General features: G+C 41.7%; 1 protein-coding gene across 5 annotated transcripts; it reads left to right on the forward strand.

The window, feature by feature from the left end:
- Positions 1 to 78: 78 nt before the first annotated feature.
- LOC149010283 (Pentatricopeptide repeat (PPR) superfamily protein) lies at positions 79 to 22,072 on the forward strand. Of its 5 annotated transcripts, none has more exons than XM_089161868.1 (4): positions 79 to 1,666; positions 4,213 to 4,409; positions 4,541 to 4,580; positions 20,967 to 22,026. In XM_089161868.1, the coding sequence occupies exon 1, from the start codon at positions 108 to 110 to the stop codon at positions 1,539 to 1,541; it is 1,434 nt and encodes a 477-aa protein (XP_089017994.1). In that variant the 5' UTR covers positions 79 to 107; the 3' UTR covers positions 1,542 to 1,666; positions 4,213 to 4,409; positions 4,541 to 4,580; positions 20,967 to 22,026. The 5 variants fall into 5 exon arrangements, 4 of the variants coding, with proteins under 4 accessions (XP_089017994.1, XP_089017993.1, XP_089017992.1 ...); XM_089161867.1 differs by having other exon boundaries at positions 20,918 to 22,025; XM_089161866.1 differs by having other exon boundaries at positions 4,213 to 4,580.
- The last annotated feature ends 3,952 nt before the right edge of the window (positions 22,073 to 26,024 follow it).

Consider the following 26,024-nt stretch of genomic DNA (forward strand, 5'->3'; position numbering starts at 1 on the left):
TCATTTCCACAACCCGAGGCTTCATTTTTCTCATCTTATATATATATAAACAAGTCAAAAACAATACAAGTCCGGATCCCGCAGAGTCGAGAACACTGGTTGCTCTAATGGTGTCTTCTGCCATTGCTATTCTCCTCAGGAGGTTCATATACTCGAGCAAAGAAGGTGTTTTTCCTTTACCATCATCTGTTTCTTCGACAACTCATCTCTTCCGATCTCTCAAAACCCTATCTTCCAATCCCCGACCTCCCCAACACAAAGAAAACAGCCTTCCTGATGAAGCAGGAATCTCCAAGGACGACTACTTCGCTGCCATTCACCACATCTCCAATATCGTTCGCCGTGATTTCTACATGGAAAGGACCCTCAACAAACTTCAAATCAACGTCACCTCCGAACTCGTTTACAGAGTCCTCAGAAGCTGCGGTAAGTCCGGCATTGAATCCTTCCGTTTCTTCAACTGGGCGCGGAACCAGCCCCGTTATGAACCCACCTCCATTGAGTACGAAGAGCTTATCAAAATCCTAGGCCTAACCCGTAACTGGGAAACCATGTGGAAGGTTGCGGAACAGATGAAAAAGCAAGAACTTATTCTCACCCCTGAGACCTTCTCGTTGATTATCGAGTCCTATGGCAAGCATGGACTTGTTGATAAGGCGGTTGAGGTCTTTAATCGGATGAGGAGCTTCAATTGCCCTCAGAACACAGAGGTTTATAATTCATTGCTTTTTGCTCTCTGTGAGGTTAAGAATTTTGAAGGGGCTTATGCTTTGATCAGGCGGATGGTACGGAAGGGAGGTGTTCCTGATAAGAAGACTTATACCATTCTAGTTAATGGGTGGTGCTCGGCCGGGAAGCTCAAAGAAGCACAGGAGTTCTTGGAAGAGATGAGTAGAAAGGGCTTCAATCCTCCTGTTCGTGGTCGTGATCTTTTGATTGAGGGTCTGCTCAATGCGGGTTATCTCGAATCAGCGAAGGGATTGGTTAGGAAGATGACTAAAGAAGGGTTTTTGCCGGATATAGCGACGTTTAATTCTCTTTTACAAGCTATTTGCAACTCTGGAGAGGTTGATTTCTCTATTAATCTTCTGCATGATGTTTGTAGATTGGGGCTTTCTCCTGACACTAACACTTACAAAATCATGATACCGGCTGTATCAAAAGTGGGTAGGATGGATGAAGCATTTAGGCTTCTCCATTGTTCGATCGAGGAAGGTCACAAGCCATTTCCCGGTTTATATGGCCCAATTGTCAAAGCGCTTTGCCGGCTAGGTCAATTTGATGATGCATTTAGCTTTTTCAGTGATATGAAGGCTCAGGGTCACCCACCAAATCGGCCTATTTATACAATGTTGATCAAAATGTGTGCGCGTAGTGGGAGATTTGTTGAAGCTGCCAATTATTTGGTGGAGATGACTGAATTGAATATGTCACCTAGGCTGCAGTGCTTCGATATGGTTACTGATGGATTGAAGAACGGTGGGAAGCATGACCTGGCTAAGAGGATTGAGCAGTTAGAGATATCTCTTCGTGGGGTCTGAGTGACATGGAAATTTGTAAAATCATCTTTCTCTGGAGACGGTTGCAGCGCTATTCTTTCTATTATTTTAGCTCAATGGGGGAGAGAAATACTTACTGATATTTTGCAATAGCAGCTGCCTGGCAGGTAGGATTTGTGTCTTGCATCTTGCGTTATGCTTATGCTTTGGTTGGTAGGAGGCCAACTAGAAGCCAAAATCCAGGATCTGCTTTGAAGAGCATAGGTATTTGGCACAAACAAAATAAATCACTAGAACATTACAAAGAGTGAATGGTTTCCGCTCATTGGGATGCACCGAATAAGTATTCTATGACATCTTTTTTTTTTGGGGTGGTTGTGTGTGTGTGTTGGGGGGGGGGGGGGGGGGGTAGAATCCCATGACATCTTTGGGGGATCAATTGTTTTGACAGTCCATGTCTTTCAATTTCTAAGCCTCATCAATATATTAGAGTTATCCCAACTAGGAAATGGGTTGAGACTGAAACTAAGTAGTGCTGGCACAAGTTGTTGGCCTGGACGAGAATAGGCTGTTGAAAAATGACTCACCACCTTATCCATCCCTAAACTCAATGGTCTTATACTTGTCAAAGTGACAAGATGACCAATGCTTTGGAGGGTTGCCTATTGCATTTCAGTAAACTATTTTCCCAACTTTCTAAATCTTATGTAATTTTGTATTGATTTTCAATCCATTCTAGTGAACGGTTTTATGATTAAACAAACACATCCAAGGGGCATAGACTTGGAGTAATCAAACCAATTTCATTTTGCCAGTGATGCAGAAAAAAGGAGAATTTCACTGTCCAAAGCCAGCAGTTATAGATTTTCAGGCATTTTTAGAATTCCTAGTCCCTTTAGGTCCAGTCTCACTAGGAATTTATTTTCTAGACAATTAAATATTACTTGCTTTTCCTATTTTGATTGTGATTTGTTTGGTTGTTTAGTTATAAAATTATTAGGAAATTTAGACCAGATCACATTCTAAGTCATTATGTTTTTATAATCCTTGTTTGTGTAGGTGTCTCTAATACTAGACTGTTTTGACTCGGAAGTAATTCTAGTTTGAATTCATTTTGACAACTGTCAGAAGGTTTGAGTTCTATGTAGAAGTTGTGGAACAAAAATTTATGATTTTTCAGCTTAAAACAACTGTGCTACTGTGCGAGATTTATAGGGCTGTGGGTTGGATTCTTATCGGCTTGCTTGGTGGATTCCAAGTGAATATGAAGATGGATTCCTTAATGGCAGAGTTGGATTCTCTTCACAGGCTGTTGTGGGTTTCAGCTGTAGGTTTAGGTGAATCCATAATCTTTATCTTCCTTTCTTCATTCCCTTCTAATCAATTTCCAGGCATAATTTCTTGATGTCATGCCTTTGATTTACTGTTCTGCTAGACAACTTTAGTTTCAGGTTTGCCAATGATTATTGATCTGAGTTCAAGTTCTTGATTTGTTTATTGAATATACATAATTGCCTTAACTGGTTTCTACTTTTTTTTTAAACAGTCCAATCCAGTTTCCTGTTTAAAATGTTTCTAATTGAAGTAGGTTTGCTTCATATTTGAGACCCAGTTGTTAGAATTGGATCCATGTTTAATGCTTTTCTTTGCTAATTGGAACACCCTATGGTTACTGTTTGAAGCACAGCAAAGCTATTCTCCTGAAGTTATTTCTTAAACTCTAGTTCTAGTTCCTTTATGCCAGGACATTAAAGTTGTGGTTTCTAATAGCTCCATGACCAAGGTACAAAAGATCAATATCACATTGTCACTAACTCTGAAATAATCTGTTTTTGGAATCGCTGCATTTTCATATTCTTTTTCTTTGTTGACTTCAGCATTTGCCTCCTAAGAGTTAACTCTCCAACCTCCCTCCCCCCCGGGTGCTCCCACGTTTCTTGAAAGGCTAAGAATTTACCCAAAAGTTGCAGATTACTGTTCTAGGTACACTCAATTTTCTATCCACAGAAGGGGCAAAATTTTTATTGATTTATGTGACATCTCTTGAGGAGAGAGTTTTCAGGCCAACTTGTTGATACAGAAGCTCAATCACTTCCTTGGAGCCAACACAAGCCCTAATGGTTCAAGCCACCTTGACACCTTGGTGATGCATAGTGCCTATTTCCCATTTTCCCATCTTAATTGTCATGTAAGTGTAAATAAATGCACAATATATGGTTGTAAATGTCAAATATAGAAGATAAAGGGGGGGGGGGTTGATTGAGATTATAGAAACATGGATGGCCACAAATTACAACAACAAGAAGCCTTGTCCCAACTAAATGGGGTCGGCCACATGGATTCTTACCTTCCAATCAGCTCTGTTTGAGGCCATGCTGGATACAAGGCTTAAGCTATGCATATCCTTTCTCACTACTTCTCCTAAGGTTATCTTAGGAGTTAGGTCTGCCCCTAGCTCTTCGAATTCCTTCAATCTAAATTATATCACTTGTCCATACATGGGCATTTACAGCCTACAAATAAGAACTCATTAGATTTTATTCAATGTGGAAACCAAAATCATCAAGTTTAGGTCTGGACCTGAATGGCACCGTGTTGCCTAGGCAACACCTTGACAACTGTGGTCAAGCATATGAACTTTGTTCTCTTAAGAGATGTGAAGCCATGTTACAATAATACTTAGGATCAATATTTGTGGATGTGCTATTTACAGGTACATTGGAAGCACCTTCACTGACGTGGGAAGGAAGTCATACCTGATGATTAGAATGACTACAACTTCAGCAAGGGCATCTACTGCAGTCAAAATCTATGAAATGCTGGATTCTGCAGCAGAAGAATGTTGTTTTCAGGAAACGGTGAAGGATGGAGAGTGGAGACGGTTAAAACTACAATTATTGGAAGAAAAAGGTACTGGATTTTCATTCAGTCAATTTAATTGAAGAAAATACACTCTTCTCACAAGTTCTTTTTGTGCAAGTATGCAACTTTGTATCTTTGCCAGCAAAGAAATCATTGTCAATGATGTACCTTATCGACAGGTTTGCACTTAACAAGCATCAGTTAACAATTTTTTTCAAGGTAACCCCACCCCAAGTTCATTTTCTCTCATTTTCTGTTTGATCATTTCTTGCTGCTTCCTATTCCTCAAACTTGGATGATTACAGTTTTATAGTGACTATACTCATATTATATGTTTGAAAATATTGTAACGAGTAAGTACATCTTGTAGTAGTTATCTTACTCTAGCAACTAATGTAGATCAAAGAAGGATTTGCCTGGTGGTTTTGAAAGAGAGAATGGTAGAGAAGATAAAGGGCTGTTCTGGGAGTGTGCAAGGAAAGAGGAGAAGAGGTGGTCACACAATCATTACTATTGCACCATTCTGGTATCATAAAGAGTTCAGTTAAATCAAATTGTCAATCCTGGCTTCTCTTGAGCAAACAGAACTATATTTATAGCCTCAATAGCTGAATAAAATGAGTAGAGGTGACTTACACTAGGACTTGATACTAGAAAGTTAGAAATATGATTTTTAACAAAAGAGAAACTAGACTCCAACTAGGATTCTGAAATAAGAGTTAAACTCAAACATAGCTAGGAAGATAAATACATGAATAGTAATTTGAGTACAATAAATTCTCTGAGTTGCATCACCCTTTGGTGTATGCCGTCAACATTAGGAATTACAAGAACTAGAATACTCTAATCAGAAGATACCCATTAAAATCCAAGTGATCAGTGAATATGGGTAATAACTTAAATATTATTAATTTGAGTATTCACTTTCTGTTCTTTTAAGAACTAAGAGAGAAATAAGTACTGGAGCCTAGTTTTACATTCTAACAATTGAAATGAGGTAGTGCACACTGCAAGGTTCATCAGTGCTGTCAGAAAATATCCTAAAACCGATTCTCCAAAAATAGACTTCTTAGTTATGTATATTATGTTGAAACAATTTGGGCACCTGCTTCCTATATCTTCTTATTGTAGGGTTGTTGGGGGGGGGGGGGGGGGGTTCCATCAGGCTTAAATTTTTGGAAGAACTCATTTTATGATTTCCTTCTACATTTCCTCAGCTTAGTGATTTTCTCTTTTATTTATTTTTGGGCTTTGGGGGGGGGGGGGTTGAGATGCTATTTTCACTTTCTTCCTTAAATTTGAAGATGGAATTCTCTCAGTGAAACTTACACTTGTTTTGTGTGTGGATATACTTGATAGAACCAAGCCTATTGCTAGTTTGTAGGTTTGAGAGATTCATTATGGGGTATTAACAGGATTTAAATGCAATGGCAGGATATCAATCAAATTGATATAAGAGTGTAGGACTGCCTTAAGACTGAAATAGAAGCCATGGTTGGTCAAAATGGCGAGGGAAATGAATAGGAATAGAGGAAATAGAACTACTGAGAAAGGGGGAAAGAATTTGGAGCAAGATAACCTGATCCGGTTATGAATTATGTATGAGATTCCATTTATGGACTCGCATGATACAAAAGAATTGAACAATAGAGGTTTTCTAACAAACCTTAGGGTTCTTTTGTTTTAGTTGATGGACACATAAAAAAGTAGAAACTTTTAAAAAGACTTCACTTGCCCAAGTATGGACGCTAGACTTTCTATATATCAAGTAGCCTCCATAACTTAAAAAGAAAAGTAATTTCTATTTTTCAGCTAGGTTCAACATTTAGTGCTTACGTTTGGGTCCATGTTTACTGATTAATAAGATAACAAGAATCAACTTGATATGGAGAAATTATGATCGGACCGGGTTCATACCTGGTTCGACCCTCGACCCCGGTCGAGACAGAGGGAATCGACTCGCTCCCGAGCGAACCGGATCCAGAAGATGGCTTGCTGAGGAAGAAAACTTATTCAGCTACAAGCACGCCCTAATTCAACTGATGAATTAGGTTAATTACCCTAATGATGGCAGATTCAAATTGACGGCTGCGGCTAATCATTATCGAAGGGATAATCATTGCATAACCTAAAGGTTATCTCAGGAGTCCTCTACTAGTCCAAACTAGTAGACGTCTATCGTTCAACGGATCTAACTGTTAAGATCCAACGACTACCCGAAGAAGGCTCAAGTGCATCCAACGAAGGAGATTCGAAGGTACACTCTATATAAACCTCACTGCCATACGAGGTGAGGAGGACACAATCTGAGACTCAGACTCAGATTCAGATACATACTGATAGACGTAAACTATCAGAGGCTTACGATCTAGATCACCTTTCCCAGTTCTTTATTCCTTAGCTCTGTGCTTCTAGCAGAGCCGTTTATGATTAAGTTCATCAACTGACTTAGCCTTCGGAGGTGGACTCCCGACCCCCGAGGTCGGGCCACATCTGACGCTTTCGTTTTTGCAGGTCATCACGAGGAGATCTAAGGGCTGAGCAGATTTTGGACGCATCATTTGGCGCCGTCTGTGGGAAAGACTTGTAAAGCCATGATGACTAGATCGGCAGCAGCCGCTGCACAGCGCGATTCCGGTGTTCAGATCCCTGGAGTGAATAATCCAGATGTTCCCCAGGGAAGCCAAAATCCTATCGAAGTAGATGGTGGTCAGGGAGGACGTAATCCTCCTGATACATTCCAAGATCAATTGAATCAAGTAAATATTCAACTCTTGGAGGTGAGCCAAGCACTCCGCATGCTCACCAGACGAGTGGTGTTACCACAAGAACCTGACCATCGCGATCCAGGGAAGCGTGTGTTACCGCGTGATCAAAGATTGACTGAAGACCGGAATATCGGTCAGAACTTTCGTGAAGGTGACCGAGGACCTAGGAGAATTGACGATCAACCTAGGCGAGACGATCGGTTCGACAGACTGCAGGAAAGTACAACCGATTCAAATACAAGGTTGGACACAGGGGTGAGAACTCACTCACCAACATCGTCAAGAACCGGTCCCGATGATCGAGCAGTTTGCGACGAGCGGAATGTTCGGGAAGGACGGGCTGTTCGTGATGATCGAATAGCACGTGATGATCGTGTTAATCGAGGTCGTGGTCATATCGCTGAAGATCACCCGACCTAGATTGGTCAGGAATTGGCCAACATCAATCAGAAGTTAGGGCGGTTGGCTAAAGGAAGGATGAGCGAGGATATTTACTCGGTCATTCGGAAGACCCCTTTGCCGAGCCAATTGCGGGATATCGGTTTCCCCATAACTTTCGTTTGCCTACCTTTTCTACATTCGATGGCTCCGGAGATCCAACGGCCCACATTGGCTATTATCAGTGAGACCATGGCGAGATCGTGTAATTCGATGAAATTTTATGCAGGTTTTTGGTTCATCTTTAACCGAGCAAGCACAAAAGTGGTTTTCGAACCTCCCCTACGGAAGGATCGTAAACTTTGATGAATCGGCGCGCAAATTCATAGGGCGATTCCAGAGTGGAATACAGGTCAAGAAAACGGAAGAAACCTTGTTCACTGTCAGACAAGGAAGAAGCGAATCAATCAGAGAGTTTCTGAAAAGATTCAACAAAGTAACGATGGAGATAGAAAATTTGGATGAGCAAGTAGCCAAAACTGCTCTATTCACTGGACTCACTAACCGGAAATTTCTGGAGTTATTACTACAGGATATGCCTGCAACTTATGCTGAGTTGGTACAGAGATGCCAGAAGCAGGCCAAAGTCATGGAGCTACTAGATGCGCGCCAAGGAGATAACAAAGTCTCCAATAAGGAACGAAGGCTCTGAGCGAAGGCGAAGCCAAAGAAAAATGTCCGTGATCGGGTTGGAAAATCTCAGGCTTGGCGTCAGAGGTCTCCCGGTAAAAGTGAATATACTCCATTGAATGTTCCTCGGGCTGATATTCTAAATATCATCAAAAGGAAAAATATTTTGAAGTGGCCACCTAAAATTCTTTTGAAACCTGGGGAGTAGCAGGATCGAGAAAAATATTGCCGATTCCACAAGGACTATGGTCATTATACAAATGACTGTCGTCATCTGAAAGCAGATATTGAGAGATTAATATCTCAGGGACACTTGTCCAATTTTGTTAGCAGAAGGAGGGAGGAGCCACATGAGCCACGCGCGGCTGCTCCTAAAAGGGATCGTTCGGTTAGTTCAGAACGATCAAAGGAGGCTCCGAAGTCTAAAAAGGGCAAGGAGGTGACTGAAGCTACTCGGTCACCTATCTTTACCATTTTCGGAGGACCAGAGCCCGAATCACTCCGCAGTTTGAAGACAAAATCCAAATTTGTCGGAACCGGAGAGACGCAGAAGCGAAAGAAGTTGAATGGTGAAGATTCTATCACCTTTGGCGAGGAAGATGAAAGAGGCGTTTGTTTACCTCATGATGACGCCATAGTCATCAAGGTAGAGATTGCACGTCGGGAAGTGCATAGAGTTTTGGTTGATACAGGGTCTGCAGCTGACTTGATTTCTTATGAAGTGTATCAAAAACTGAAGGTGGATGAGGACTTGATGGAGCCTTCATCCACGCATCTATATGGTTTTGCAGGGTCGTCTGCGGTGGCGGAAGGATCTGTCCTGTTGGACTTATCTATTGGAAGTTTTCTTAAGGAAACAACCGTCCGAATCAATTTTTTGGTGGTTCGGGAGCTGCCAGCTTACAATGTTATCCTCGGGCGACCATCTTTATCCAAGATAAGTGCTATTGTTTCGACAAAACACCTGAAGATAAAATTCCCGACTGATATGGGAATTGGTCAAGTTTCCTCTGACCAGAGGATCTCTCGGCAATGTTACGTTGCCTATTTAAAAGACAAGGAGGGCCCGAGGAAGGTGACTGCCCTACCTATAGAAGTTCGAGACGATCGGGAAGAAGCGAGAGATGCAAAGGCCCGAACCAGTGGAGAAGCTGGAGCAAATCCAACTGTGTACCGAAGATAAGAAGAAGATTACTTATATCGGGTCTGAACAGTTGGAGAATTTCAAAGATGAGTTGAAGTTATTTCTTCAACAGAATAAAGATGTATTTGCATGGTCTGCTGAAGACATGCCAGGAATCGATCGGGCTGTCGCAGAGCATAAACTCTGGATAGATCTGAAGGTGAAACCAGTGATACAGAAAAGGAGAAATTTCTCCATTGAAAAGTATGAAGCCGTTCGGGGCGAGGTTGAAAAACTGAAGAATTCTGGTTTCATAGAACCAATTGAATGCCCAACCTGGTTAGCTAACGTGGTAATGGTAAAAAAGGCGAATGGGAAGTGGAGAATGTGTACAGATTACACAGATCTCAACAAAGCTTGCCCTAAAGATTGCTATCCGTTGCCTCGGATTGACCTCTTGATAGATGCGACTGCAGGATATGAAACTCTAAGTTTCATGGATGCCTACTCAGGGTATAATCAAATCCTTATGAATAAGGAAGATGAGAAGTTTACGGCTTTCATGACTGATCGTGAAAGCTACTACTAGGGGTGTCAATTTTCAACCCGAACCGTTGAAACCAAACCGAACCGGTCCGTTATAGCCCGAACCGGACTGAACCGAACCTTAATGGGCTGTGTTTGGGCTGAAGACCCTCAGCCCGAATGGTTTCGGGCTGGGCCGGGCCAGCCAGTGTGCGGCCCGCTAGCCCGAACCGGTAGGCCCGAACCCCAGCCCGTTAACCCGTTTGAATAAATAAATTTAAAAAAAAAAAAAACCCTTATTCCTTACGGTTATGGCGCATTAACTCATTGTTCAACTTCAACCCACCCCACGTTTCATATTCTTGAGAATTTAAATTTTAAATTTCAAAATTTTCATTATTTTAATTTTTAAATTTTACCAAAACGGTAGCAAACCCTATTTGGCTATTTCATTTAATTTTAGAAACCTACCGCCTTAGTTTTCTACCAAAAACAAAAAAGAACCTAATGCCTTAATTCCTTAATCTGTTAATCCTTACAGTTTCTGGTTTCACTTTTAGTTGCAGAATTTCTTTCACTGTTTCGTAAAGGATTTTCACTTTTACAATTTTACTTTCTCTGTTCAGCTACTTTCACATTTTACCACTCTCTAGCAAATCTATTTCTTATCACAAGTAATTTTAAGTTGAGCCTTCATATAAATCTAATTTCATTGGGTGAAGATTGTAAGGTTGACCTACACATGATAGAAGAATCTAAATTTTTTATTTTTTTGGGGTTGGGGGTGTTTGGATCAAGGCATCAAGCTAATGCCATCACTAGATTTACTTGGAGTCTTCTTCCTCTCTCTATCGTAGTTTTTTGTGTGAAGAGTTGAGGAAAAATAAAAATAAGTTTCAATATTGATTTTTAATTTAGTCCAAACCGTTAGCCCAAACCGAATCCAAACCGTTAGCCCAAACCGCTAACCAACCCGAACCCAAACCGCACCAAACCGAAACCGCACCGAAACCGTTATCTTTTAAATGGGTTGTGTTTGGGCTGGGGGTTTTCAGCCCGAAACCGTTAAGCCCAGCCCGAAACCGCTCCAAACCGCACCGTTGACACCCCTAGCTACTACTATAAAGTCATGCCATTTGGCCTAAAGAACGCAGGAGCTACATATCAGAGGGCCGCAAACAAGATTTTTAAAGATCTGATAGGAAGGAATGTTGAAGCTTATGTTGACGACATGCTAATGAAGAGCTTTACAAAAGCAAATCATATTGCAGATTTGACTGAGGTATTCTCAGTACTGCGAAAATATCAAATGAAGCTGAATCCAGAAAAGTGCACCTTTGGAGTTTCCTCGGGCAAATTTTTGGGCTTCATGGTGTCACAGAGAGGTATTGAGGCTAATCCTGCCAAAATACAGGCTCTAATTGATATGGAGGCTCCTAAAACTGTTCGTGATGTGCAGTGTTTAACAGGGAGAGTTGCCGCTTTGAATCAATTCATCTCCAAGTCTGGAGAAAAGTGTTTACCATTCTTCAAGGCACTCAAAGATTTGAGGGGCAACAAGGAGGCAAAGTGGACCGAAGAATGCCAGAAAGCTTTCGAGGAGTTAAAAGAAGCACTTGGACAACCGCCGATTTTGTCCCGACCAGAGAAGGGGGAAATATTACAGCTATATCTAGCGACGTCCCTTTCAGCGGTCAGTGCAGTACTTGTTCATGAGAAAGATAAAAAACAGTGGCCGATTTACTATGTGAGCCACGTAATGCTAGATGCGGAGACACGATATTCGCAGATTAAGAAGCAGGCTCTGGCTCTCATGATGGCCGCCAGGAAGCTAAGTCCATACTTTCAGGCTCATCCAATTGAGGTATTTACAACTTTTCCTCTCAGTAAAGTTCTTAATAAACCTGATTTATATGGAAGGATGGTATCCTGGTCAGTTGAACTCAGCGAGTTCCAAGTGAGTTTTAAGCCCAGAACGGCAATCAAGGCTCAGGCGCTAGCCGATTTTGTAGTAGAAACTACTGCACCAGTGGAGTCCACCATTGAGGATCCCATTATACCAACCACTTGGGAGGTATATGTGGATGGTTCGAGTAATAAAGATGGAGCGAGAGCTGGAATTCTATTGAAAAGTCCAGCGAGGCTTTATTATTCGATATGCTTTGAGATTTGCATTTGAAGCAAGTAATAACGAAGGCGGAATATGAGGCTCGATAGCTGGTCTTCGGTTGTCAAAAGCATTATCTATCGCAGATGTTACTATTTATAGTGACTCTCAACTTATAGTCAACCAAGTCCAGGGGGAGTACGGTATTAAGGAACCACGCTTGCAGAAATATCAAGAGATAGTGCAGGCATTTCAAAACCAATTTCAGAATTTGAAGTTATCTCAGATTTCGAGGAATGAAAATTCAGTGGCAGATGAGCTATCCCGACTAGCCAATGCCAAAGAAAAGAATCTAGACCCTTCGGTCTATATTGAAGAGATAACATTTCCAAGTTATCATGAGAAAGAAATTTCTTATATTGAAGCAGAGCGTTGCTGGATGGATCCGATAATTGAGTATCTAAGAGATGACAAATTACCTGAGGATCCGAAAGAGGCAAGGTTGATCAAGATACAATCGGCAAGATTTGTCATTCAGAATGGGAGACTATACAAAAGATCTTATTCTGGACCCCTTATGAGATGTATAGGCCCCGAAGAAGCAAAGTCAGCTTTGGCTGAGGTTCATGAAGGAATTTGTGGGGCTCACATGGGTGGACGAGCCCTGGCCCACAAAATTCTAAGACTTGGGTTAAATTGGCTTAAGATCCAAGAGGCTGCTATGGAGTATGTTCGTCGATGTGGCAACTGTTAAATTCATGCTACAGTATTGAAGCGCCCGGCGGAAACCATGACTTCAATTCTAGATCCCATTCCCTTTGCGATGTGGGGAATTGATATCATGGGAAAATTCACCAAGGCGTCAGGCGGACGGGAATATCTGATAGTAGCAATTGATTACTTCACGAAATGGGTTGAAGCCGATTGCACGGCAGCAATTGCGAGAAAAAGTGGAGAAATTCGTGCTTGAGTCAATCATATATCGCTTTGGGATTCCAAAGATTATCGTCACTGACCATGGTACTCAGTTCGACTGTCCGCAATTTGAGTAATTTTGCGGAACATATATGATCGAGCATCGTATGTCCTCAGTGGCATACCCTCAGAGCAATGGACAAGTAGAGGTTACTAACCGAACGCTACTGGAAGGAATAAAGAGAAGACTCGAAGTTGATAAGGCTTCTTGGGTCGAAGAACTTCATAACGTACTGTGGGCCTATAGAACTACGGTTCGAACACCCATAGGAGAAACTCCATTCAGGTTAGCATATGGATCCGAAGCATTGGCACTGGTGGAGATAATGACGGGGACATTACGGGATCGAGAGTTCGAGGAAAAAGCAAACGAGCAAGGACTGCTTGATAGTCTTGATCTGTTGGATGAAGTTCGGGCAAAGGCAATAGCACGAACTCAACATTATCAAAGAAGGATAGCGTCTCATTATAATACTCGAGTGAAGAATCGTCGGTACTTAACCGGAGATTTGGTGTTGAGAAACACCTTAGCTTTCGACCCACGTCACCAAAGAAAATTGGACCCTTCATGGGAAGGACCTTATATGGTTGTAAAACCAGTTGGTTCAGGAGCCTACAGGCTAAAGAACATCAACACCCAGAAAGAGTTGGATCGTTCGTGGAATGCTAGGCATCTCAAAAAGTTTTATCCTTGATGATGATTTCAACTCAATCAATGCAATTTTTGGCTTTCAACAAATTATCTTTTGATTGGGGGGCATCATACACTACATTCAAGAACAAGATCCAACTATAAGGCATCGGATGAAAATCCGTGTGGGTCCTTCAACACTTATGGAATTTTTTTTCTTCGGAATCTCTTAAGTCGAGGCATCGGATGAAAATCCGAGTGAGTTCCTTCTCAGACTTATTGTATTTCTCCGGAAATCTTTAAGTAAAGGCATTGTTCTAAACAACTACGACCTAATACAACAGTGATTCAAGTGGCTAGCAAAGTTCAAGATGAAGTTAATTTCTTATTTCTTCAAAAGACCAGAAGAGGCCGGTCTCAACATCAAACATAAGATTACAAGAGCCGGATACAATCTTTGGTCCAAAAAGAAAGTCATCATCGATGATCATTAAGAAGTCATACAAGATCGGCACAACTTTGCTAGAACAAACACATGAGTCAATCATTGGTATGGATTCAAGGAAAAGAAGAGGAGAAATGAAGATTACAAAAAACATTTCAGTATGTATAAAATCCTCCGCAATTTCATACTCTTTGTTCAGCTTGTCCAGGAGAAGTATGGTCTTCGACCAAACTTGCATTCAAGGCGAGCTCGTCATAATTGAATCCTTCCAAGGGAGAATAAACAGGAGTCTTCCAGATAATGCATAATATCTGGATCAGAAGGTGGAGGATCAATTTTATTTTTGGTCCAGTCAGGAGGAGGAAGGCCTAGTTTGGTAAATACTTCAGGATGGCAAATAACACTGTAGGGAGTCGTATCAAAATGAGGATCCTTCCCTAATATTGATTCCCATACTTCGTTCTCACCATCCCGGTACGCCTGCAAGTTATAAGCATTCAGCATATCAACAAAGGGCTTACTGTGTAAATACTTGAAGACGCAGGCTCTGTGAACATCAGTTGGAAGGGCTTCGGGCAAAGGAACGACAGCTTGCCTTTGAGGTAACATTTCAGATCCTTTGGCTCCTGACTTTCCAACTCCTCGCTCCAGGTGCCGAATCTTCTCCTTGGCATCATCCAAGTCTGACTGAAGACGATCGATCACCGAATTCTTTTCTCCCCGCAACCTCCCAAGCTAGTTTCCTAAGGCGAGCAATCTCAAGCATCTTTAGCTTCGAGAGATTTCCCGAAGCCTGGAAACTTCATTGCTCAACCTATTGAGCCTAGAGGCTGCTTCCACTTGGTTGTGGAAGTTACCGTAAGACTCCTGCCAAACAACTTCCGAGTTAAAAAGGAGCAGAAGAGTACTATTCAGAATCAAAAGATAATGAAGAAAGACTTACATCACCAGTGACTTCATAAAGACTTCATTTGGAAGTTTGGAAAGAACTGCGCTCTCAGAAGTCATTCGAGCAGCAGTGCACCATTCCAACGCTCTGTCAAACTTGTTTGACACTAATTCGGGCGAAGGATGAGCTACATCAAGAGAAGGATGAGCAGCATCACTTGTCACCCGACGGCGCTTCTTGGTGGCAAAATCCTCCAACTCCAAAGGAGAGGAGGAGGATGCTAAACAAGCACTAGAATTGGAAATAGGAGCAGCACCTGCTGGGACCATACCTTCATCAGACGCCAACATAGTTGCCTTAGATGCCCGAAGAGTCTCCTTTGGGGGTGCACCAACGGTCTCTGCAGCAGGGGCGTCAGCAGCGCCATCAACAACGGAGTGATCAAGATCTTCCTGGGAAAGACGAGCGATCACTTCGGGCAAAAGAGGCGCAGGGACGGCATCAATAGAAATTGTGGGTATCTGACTTGAAGATTCACCAACAGCAGTGGCCTTACGCTTGGAGGATTCACTAGCTGAAACCACCTCACTGGCCCCAACCACCGCCGACGGAACGATTTTCTTACAAGATTTCACTCTGATAAAGTTCGGGTTGATCTTGGGAGCCACTATATAAACAGAAAAACCGTATTAGTACAGATATCCAACAACAATGGCAATAAGGGAAAACCCTAGTTCTCTGTCAAAAGCCCTAACACGATTAACTAAACCCCAAGTATTACTACTGTGCAGTTTACTCAGGGAGAAAGGGGGAAAGAGATGAGTAATCAAAAAACTCACTTGTTCAGAAGTTTATTGAGTTATTGTTGGAGTACACGAGGAATACGGAGGCAAACAAGAGGACGGAATGTCGCTTTAGCAAATCTAACTTGCAGATAGCAGGATAGATGGAGAGTACCCACGAAGGCTTTAAATAGCCTCAGGTATTAAGACGACGGTTGAGAGCTAAGGACAACCAATGGCCCAGATCGAAATGACGCTTCGAAATCTGCAGAAAGCAAGATCAACGGTCGGAGGGATGCCACATGGAAACATGTGGAGGCGAGCACCCGATGCAGGGATACCTCCAATCGTCGCACCGCCATTGTAATAATGGATGTATTTCCGATTCATTGGAAACAGTGAATGGTATACCAGGGCAAGGAAACGTTTGGACTTCGCAGATACGAGAAGGGAAACGTGTGGACTTTGCAGTAAATGAAGTAGTGGGGAAGATTAATGCATCTTTCCAATACTCATCTTCATAATATCTCTACAAGATTATTATTCGTCGAAGAATGTGAAGTTAAGTGATAAGTTTTATCATTTATATTTTGATATTCAAGACAAGATTTCAGCAGGAAACAGGGAAATGGAAAGGCCAACATGAAAAAGAAGTGTCTATTCATTAGCAAGGAGGTCAATCTTTACAAAAAAAAAAAAAAGAGATAACTCCTTAAGCCTCTTCTTCATTGTTGCCAGAGGAGCCCTGGTCGGGAGGACTTTTCTCATGATCCTGAGAAGAGCCTTCCTCAAGAATAACATTGTCAGAGTCCTCTTTAGCAGCAGCTTGTGACTCGGCTTATGACTTCTCCTCTGGAAGTGCCGGCTCGTTAGCCAGATATGCCTCATATTGTGGATCAGCTGGAAAAGGATCATTTTCTTCCCGAGCCCAGTCTGGGAGATCCATGCCTAATTTCCCGAAGACCTCTTTATGGCACACCTCACGAAAGGGAGCAAGATCGAAGGAAGGGATTGATGCGAGAATTCGCTCCCAAATGTCATTCTGCCCCAAGCGATAAGCTTGGATGTTGTAGGCACCTAGCAGCTCCGAGAAAGGTACGCTGTTCAGGTACTTCCAAACACACTCCTTCCGAAGCTCTGGCTTAATGTGCTCGGGCTTGCTAGGGACCGCCCACTTCAGATATTCTTCGTTCTCCATACATTTAATTTCAAGCCTGTCACCGAACAACGTGGCAGCTTCTTTTTACTTCCTGGCCTCGCGCTCGGCAGCAGCGGCACGAGCCTTTGAAGAATCAAGGGCCTCTTTGAGGGAGATCACTTCTTCCTCATGCTTTCTTTGCAGCTCTCCGGCGGCTGCTGCATCAGCCTGTCTATCTCAGAATTGGCTTTGGCTAAATTCTCTTCACAGGTCTGCAGCAAGGAGCTATTGCGGCCAACCCGGCTCAATGCTTCCATGTGTTGATAGAAGCTCAACACAACATTCCTGAGAAGGCGGAAATTATCAGAAGAATTCATAAGAAATTATGAAAAAATAAGTAAGCAAGAAGACCGGTACCTTGTGGATTGACTAACAAGGGCAACGTCATCCAGGGTTTCAAATTCCTGGCGATCAGAAGGAACAAGACTGAGGGAGCTCCACTCTGCAGCTTTCTCAGGGTCCCGAGTCACCCTGTCGGTCAACTTCAGGGTCCACTGAGGGGTGAAGACCTCCTCACAATCCGCTGAATTTTTGGATTTTTTGTGGGAGGAAGCATCAACTGTATCATGCCTCCTTCTGGTTCGGGCGGAGGAGGAGACATTAGACCTCTCCACCATTGGCTTCTTCCCTTTACCTGAAGCATCAGCCACGGGCTTGATATTCCTGATACCCCTATAAGAGGGGTCGGGAGAGGGAACAGAAGCCTCTTGATCAACGGTCAAGGCTCTAGGTGATCGTTGCTCGGCTGTCTCAACGGTCCTAGCGGCCTTCACTTGCAGGTTTTCGGGGTTCATTCTTGGAGGCACTGCAAAGAAGAGCAAAAGTCAGAATTGAAGACGTATCACTTCAGTAAAATTAAAAGATGATGGTTAGAAGCTCATAATGAGCCAAGCCCCAGTACTGAAAAATGGAGTTATACTCCACCTCAAGTCCATGTATCTCTTGATACCATGGAATGGATTTGATCTTCCTGACGGCCGCCTCGTCTTCTTTGGATAAGGGAAGGCCTTGGTTATTCTCGGAAGAAGAAGTACACCGCCTCCAGGCGGTCGGGAAGTTAAGATCCGATGGAGGCGCTCGACAGAAAAAGTATCATTCACGCCATCTTTTGTGGTTAGAAGGGCAAGTTCCTTTGGCAAGGATGCTGCCCCTCCAATCAAGTTCAGCCTTATTGCGTTTGGACAGAAAAACCCATCCAGGAGGATGGGAGATAGAAAGAACATGAAAATGTACAAAGAGAGAAAGAGATGGCGTAATGCCAAGTTCAAAACACAAACCCAAGAAGCCGACGATGAGACGTCAACTATTGGGAAGGAGCATTCCGGGACAAATGTCCCAATGATTCAGAACTGCGAAGAACAAAGGATTAAAAAAGGGAAAGCGAACCCCGCTTTCCAGTGCATCTATGTACAGAGAAAATTCACCCGAAAGGGTTGAATCAACCCTCTCATCAGAATGGGGAGCCCTAACCTGATAAAAGGAAGGAAAATCAAAATCTTGGATGGCTGAAAGAAGGGTTTCCTCCTTGTAAATGGAGGGAACAGAGCCGAGTCCGCCATTGGACCTGGAAATTTGAGGCTGCCTAGAAGACTAGGCAGTTACCCTAGAAGTCTTGGAAGATCCAGACTCAGGGAGGACAGAAGGAGTTTCGGTTTTTGTCTATAAACCTTTTTGAGAAACTTCAGCAAACTCGCGCCAGAGGACAGTTAGGGTTTTATTATCACTATCCGATTGTTCGGAAGGAGGAGAAGCAAAAGCTTCATTACCACTACTATTACTAACACTGGGTACTAGAGAAGCCCTATTATTCGCCATTACTTGTTTCAGTAAGCAACAAAAAGAAAAAGACCAGTAAACTTACTGATTCAGTGAGGCAAAAGCTTGAGAGCAGGAAGGCGTGAAGCAGACGACAAAGGTTCAAATTCCGGACAGCAAGAATGAAACCTACGAAGACAACGAACCGCTTTTAAAAGCACCCGCACGAGTGTTCGGGAATCTGAACGATCGAGATTGATTCAAAATCAACGATCGAGATTTGAAGACGTTTTGAAAGTTTGAACTCACGAATCCGAAACAGGCTTTCGGAAACCGTCGCTTGGATTACGTGAGCCACGACAGATCGACTGCAAGGAGACACGTGGCCTTACCCTCACAACGCTCGAGGAAAAGTGACCACCGCATTAAATGTGATATGACATTTAATGGAACACGCAGAGACTATTGCCTGACGAAGAACCCAGTTAAAAACCAAGCCCTCGGGATCGACCGAACGCTTGGTCTGAGGGGCTCGTGATATGGAGAAATTATGATTGGACCGGGTTCATACCTGGTTCGACCCTCGACCCTCGACCCAGGTCGAGACAGAGGGAACCGACTCGCTCCCGAGCAAATCGGATCCAGAAGATGGCTTGCTGAGGAAGAAAACTTATTCAGCTACAAGCATGCCCTAATTCAACTGATGAATTAGGTTAATTACCCTAATGATGGCAGATTCAAATTGACGGCTGCGGCTAATCATTATCAAAGGGATAATCATTGCATAACCTAAAGGTTATCTCAGGAGTCCTCTACTAGTCCAAACTAGTAGACGTCTATCGCTCAACGGATCTAACTGTTAAGATCCAACGACTACCCGAAGAAGGCTCAAGTGCATCCAACGAAGGAGATTCGAAGGTACACTCTATATAAACCTCACTGCCATACGAGGTGAGGAGGACACAATCTGAGACTCAGACTCAGATTCAGATACATACTGATAGACGTAAACTATCAGAGGCTTACGATCTAGATCACCTTTCCCAGTTCTTTATTCCTTAGCTCTGTGCTTCTAGCAGAGCCGTTTATGATTAAGTTCATCAACTGACTTAGCCTTCGGAGGTGGACTCCCGACCCCCGCGGTCGGGCCACATCTGACGCTTTCGTTTTTGCAAGTCATCACGAGGAGATCTAAGGGCTGAGCAGATTTTGGACGCATCACAACTAATACAGTATTTTGTAATGGTTGACATTATTTATGAGAATTAACTACTGGGATCTATTTCTCAGTTGGGTTCAACATTTAGTGCTTATGTTTGGGTCCATGTATACTGATTAATAAGATAACAAGAATCAACTAATACAATATTTTGTAATGGTTGACATTATTTATGAGAATTAACTACTGAACTTGGATTGGGAGACGCAATAAAGCCTGAGGCTGTAGGGTCGGATCCTCGGTCCACCTCTTTAGTGCTTGGTAATGGCCTCCCAGACCACATCATTCTGCCTGACTTTGACAAAGTTTTCTGTAGTTGGCACATTTGTGCTGCTTCATATAGTTGAATCCAAATCAAACTGAAGTCACAGTTCCTGCTTCAGCATGGCCTTTTTGGTTGCCAGGGAAATAGAGAAAGGGAGCTGAAATTAAATAATACTGAATTGGAATTATTTTTAATCATTGCATGGTTTAAATTTTAACATTACCCTACAATTAAATTCCTTTGATTCTGAAAGTTAAATAAATTTTACATTGAAAAATATATCTATCAAATATGTTAAAGTTAGGTAAGTTGCACAATTATAATTACAGAAGAAACTCTTTTTTCTTTTCAATAGTGATTTCACTTCCCTTTACTGGCAGCCAAATTGACCCCATGAATCCATATGAGGTTCAGTAATGCCAATCTTGTTAGCACACACACAGAATTTGATTTCTCAATTATGGTTTGAAGTATTTGCTGGGTATAATATTCAAGGATCTTCTCAGACATTGCTTTCCTATAATGAGTTTAGGAGTCTTGAGGTTATAAATAAGTCGAGCCTCTGCCTTAGTAGCAGTGGTGCAATTCAGAGATTCCATCATTTTTGCAATCAAGGCTGTGTAGGACAGAAGTTCTAGAAACATCGATCTTTGCATCCTGATCTTCATGGACTCAGGCGTGCTTGTTACTTAGCCTATTATATTCATTTATGCTTCTTTATCCATGTCATTTCATTATCCTGGATAATAGGTTTAACAGGACGTGGAGGCAGGGGCTTGTAACTTCTGTTAAAAATATGATTGTAGGTGATGGAATTGGTTCCAATTGGGTTAATATTGAAATGTATCTCTTCAGTGGCATGCTTGCAGCCTACAAAATAAATCATAGGTAATCGGAGGACATTGATGACAGCTCTCAGCAATACATGTGATCTAATAGCAGAAAATGGAGGAAATTTCGGGGATTATGGTTGAATCTTGATTTATGCTTCACTTCTGTACAAGCTCTGCAGCGTAATTATGTAGGTTCTGTTGGACCAAAAAAAAATTTATGTAGGTTCTGCACTCTCTTTTATGAAATCCCATAATTAGATTTTACAATATTTTTGTAGTTACAGAACCATACAGTTTTTACTAGGATGATGTGCTCCTCCCACATAAGTTCTATCCTCTTACAAGTTTTAACATTCTGAAAATGTTCTGAAGAAGTAAAGCATCTTGCATAAAAGGAAGGTACTTCCATGGCCATGCATCAGTCCTTCCTGTGACAGCCACTGTACCAGTTACTTTGAAGAACGTGGCTTTCCTTCTAGTACAGGGGCCATTGTGGATTTGAGGATTTCTGCAAACTTTGGTTTGCTAGATGCCACACCATGTATGATTTTTGCTTGGTTCCATTGTCTCTCTCTCTCTCTGGTCACTATGTTCTATTTTATGTCAATGATATCTTGATCACCCGTAACCATTCTACTCTTGTGACCACCCAGCTCCAACATTTGTGGAAGGAATTCTTGATCGAGTATTTGGTGCCTAGATATTATTTTTCTGTACATTGAGGCCATTCCACAATTTCTCTCTTACTGTTTCAATCATCTACTGCAAAAGGTAGATATGGAAAATTATAGAACAAATTACATAGCACCTATTATATTTGAGGTGAAACTAATGACTACCCACTATTGTTTCATAAATTACATGGCAACCACATGCAAATTACAAGTTATCCACAGTTAAACTTCTTGTTAAAATGGGTTATGAAGTTACGTAAATGCTTTTGATGCCATATCCAACCCCTAAGTGGATGAAGACCAATCTTCTTCTTATGCTGGAAACTACTCTCCACCACTTGAAACTGCCCACCACCGCCAACGACCAGACCTCATCCCTGCCGGCGACCACAGCGCCCCCTCATTCGCTCTCTGTTTACGTCAGGATCTTTTAACTAGAAAACTTCAGAATTTCATCTAGAGCTCTCTCTATTCACCTCTTAGATCTCTATGACAGATGCCCATCACTGGATCATGGGAACTTACACAAACCCTTGATTTCTTATTATTTATCTTCACTGTTGCGTTCAAGAAATGGGTTATTTCACCGTTGCCTTGAGTGCTTCAACAGAGTTTGGGTGACACAGGGACTCGGATTGATGGAAAGAAAGGGGCCAATGAAAGGAAAAAGTTATTATTAGAGGGTTTTATAGGAGAAACGATGGTGGATTTCACAGCGATTTCCACATTTGAATTTGTGACAAAAAAGAGCTCGTGAATGCTCTAAATCTATGAAAAATAAAAATGGATTTCATCACCAGATGATAAACAATTGGTGTCTTTTCTTGATCTTGTGTCTTATTCCAGCATTTTAAGTGAGAGACAAGCTGGATTTGGGGTTTAAGTCTCAGGACGAAGATGACGAGGTTTTGGTAAAATGCATGAACCCTTGATTTCTTACTATTTTCATTGAAAGCCCATCGATGAACTTTACGAAACGAACCAGATCTCTGCTAACCGATTTTTTTCCATCCCTAATCATTGGGTCACCTCTTGCAAATAATTCCCAGATTCGTTATTCCCAAGTTGGCCTTTTTTTTTTTTGAATCCGGAGAGTTTATATATAGGGTGGGGGGAGTATTACTAATATAGGTGCCGCCGGATGGGTGCGAACCCAGGACCTCCCCATGGGAAGTTGGGCTTTTAACCGCTCTACTAATCCACCATTGGCCCAAGTTGGTCTTTTTGTTATCTTTAATGTGGAACAAAGTTCTAAGAGCTGAGAATTCGAGGGTGAGAGAGCACTGGTTGGTCAAAGAGGTTGTGGAATGGGTCTGTTAAATTGGGCTTCCCCCCTGCTAGAGACCGATTAGTTTGAGAGAAATGAGGGGGGGGGGGTATGGTCACCAATGGGGAGGGGTCTTTTCATCGGCGGTGGTGGAGAGTTGTTTCCGGCATAGGAAGAAGACCCACCTAGGGCTGGATATGCCATCAAAGGGTATTTAGGTAATTTCACAAGTCATTTTAACAATAAACTTAACTATGGATAACTTGTAATTTGCATGTGGGTGCCACGTAATTTATTAGACAATATAGTGGGTGGTCATTAGTTTCACTCCAAATATAGTAGGTGCCGTGTAATTTACTCAAAATTATATGCAGATCCTCACCTTACAGCTACTAATGCGAAATTCTCTACTTCAGATGGTTGCAACCGGTGATGTAAGTTCAGCCTAAATCCGTCTGGCCGGACCGAGTCTTGACCATCATGGGTTAGAACCGCAGGACTTGGTCAAGGTTGGGCTGTTTTAGAGTTGACGACTTGGGCACAGTCTAACCCTCTCTCTAGCCCTAACATTCCTCCTACTGAAGATGAGAGTTAGCAATATTTATTTTTGTTATGCTTCTTGTGGTGTTCCTCCCAGCCTACTTCCTTTTATTGTGAACTCTGATGTATTCTAAATCTTGGAAAATAAAGGACAAAAACAGATAAAAGAAAGGTTAGGGACAAATAGAATCAGTTAGGCCAACTTGGTGTAGCATGACCTAAATCTAGGATTAAAGTGAGGTTTTTAAACCCTGACTCAAGGTTAGGGTGAGCCCTAAAGCATGCCAAGGTGGGACTAGGGTTTGTGAAATCTTGCAAAACCTTACCCTTGTTTCACCCCTTGGTGCAACCTTGGCAAACGGCACTCAATTTTGGGAATTTTGGCTGTTGCTTGTCAATATGTATTGACACACCCTGATGTTGTATGTAATGAACAGGGCTTTTCAGCCATGCATGCACCGACTGATGATTATCAACACTTTGGTAAACGAATTCTCCATTTGTTGAACAGACTAAGATGCCCAGTTCATATATTGACAAGTTTCGTACTCACGCACGAAACCTCGTTAGATGTTCATGGGGGCAGATAAATGATGATCCGAAGTCAATAGGGGGTTGTGCTCTTAGTTTCACGGCTAATGCAGGGTTGGTAGAGTAGTAAAGACTCACGCTGGTTCGAGTTTCTCAGGGCGGGTTGAAGATTCTCTGGGATCTTCAAATATTAGATTTCCACTTTCCAGATCAGAATGTAAATGCAATAATGCATTCTTCTTTAAGGGTACCAACTCTTTTGCATTGTTTTCTTCAATATGTCAAATCTCTTGTAATCTTATCTTTCAACTGTATGATCTTTCAATTCATTGTATATGATATCATTTTGCTTCTACAATTCTGCAATGACCCAGTACAAAATATTCTCCCAGTTTATAATATTGGAAGTAGATCAAGTTGGTATTGGTTAACATACACGTTTTCTCTTTAATTTATTCACCAGCACTAGTGTGTACACAACAGTGTCAACCACCCATGACCCATGGGTCTAACCATTACAACACTTGGCCAGTTCTGGTTGGCAGTAGTTATCAGGTCAGATTTGCCTCTTTTTGTCAATCTTTAGAGATCTCATGGACCCAAGTGTTCTAATTACCAATGAAAATGAGCTAATCCCTAGGACTTTGATGAGTAAGAAGATGATCTGAAGGACCCATCTGGGTTTGAGAGCTTAATTACTCTTGTTAACCAAATCCCTAGTGTCTCCGAGATTGTACATGCAAGGAAGGTGTAGAGAGTGACAGCTTTCTCAATTATTGATCTTAAAAGATCTTATATTCTAAATCACTGATTAAAGACATGAAGAGTAAGGTCTTGAAATTGCTTCTCTTTCCATTTGGTAGGTGAGAGCAGTTGATTCTGAGTTTGATTATTAGATCTGCTGAGGCAAACCCTGACTTTCTTCAGCAAATTCTGTGTTAATGGAGGATTTGGTTTAATATATCCCTTTCTAAACCTGCATTATGTAACCTAAAGGAGAATGACAAGGGTGAAATATGTATTTAATGCTATTGTCTTCATGAAATTACTGATAAAGAAAGGCGTTTAAGTTAAACACTTGATTATGCTTCATTTGTTTATATAGTTCTCCAACATATACACATCATTACCTTTCAAATTAAGTTTTCTTTGCCTCACAAACAACCCACACACTGCTCTTGGTGTTGGTAGAAAGCTACTTGATGATGTTCACCTGGTCTGGAAATGGTCAATGACTAGGTGAGGTTCATAGTCAATGACCTCTTTTGTTGCACAACTAAAAGTTTAATTAGCCACTCAAACAAGCGTGTAATTATATTTCTGCTTTGTACTAAAATTGACCACCTGTTCCAAATGAAACCTAATTCAGTGGGAAACCCATCAACTAGTTTCCAAATAAAATCCATTTTAGAGAGGAAAAAGAAAACCTCCCTTTCCACTTATGCAGTGTTTGAATATCATCCAAACAAAATATTATTGATCTTTCCTTGTGGTAGGGAAGGGGCTAGAGTTGGTAGAGAATTTTAAAATTTACAGCCAAACATTAAGTAGAACAAAAACATAATATTTAGTTTGTAGCTTTAGTCATGTCGGACAAACAATGAGGTGGTGAAACTTGACGATAAAGAGATTCTTCAGAGTGATTTTTTTGGTACATTCGGTCCATAATAAATAAAAGAGGTGATATAAACGATGATGTTTCCTAGAGAATCAAAATATGGTGGATAAAGTGGAGAGGTGCGTCCGGAATTTTGTGGGATCGACATATTCCATTAAAGCTTAAAGAAAAATTCTATAAGACCGTTGTTCAACCAGCTATGATGTACGGTGCATAATGTTGTATTGTTAAAAAAAATCATGTAGATAAACTCAGTATAACAGAAATGAGAATGCTAAGATAGAAGAGTGACAAAAACTAAGAAGCATAAGATAATGGATGATCATATTAGAGTTAGTATAGGAGTTGCTCCTATAAGCGATAAGTTATGAGAATGTCATTTGAGAAGTGATATAACTCAAAATGAAGGAACTAGGAGAGCTAGGGTCATACTTAAGATAACCTTAAGAA

Source organism: Hakea prostrata, chromosome 7 (genome assembly GCF_041222555.1).
Source record: "Hakea prostrata isolate BN-2017 chromosome 7, UWA_Hpros_2, whole genome shotgun sequence".
NCBI lineage: Eukaryota > Viridiplantae > Streptophyta > Magnoliopsida > Proteales > Proteaceae > Hakea > Hakea prostrata.

Coding starts and splice junctions, on each gene's coding strand:
- LOC149010283 (XM_089161866.1), top strand. CDS start 108: ATGGTGTCTTCTGCCATTGCTATTCTCCTCAGGAGGTTCATATACTCG.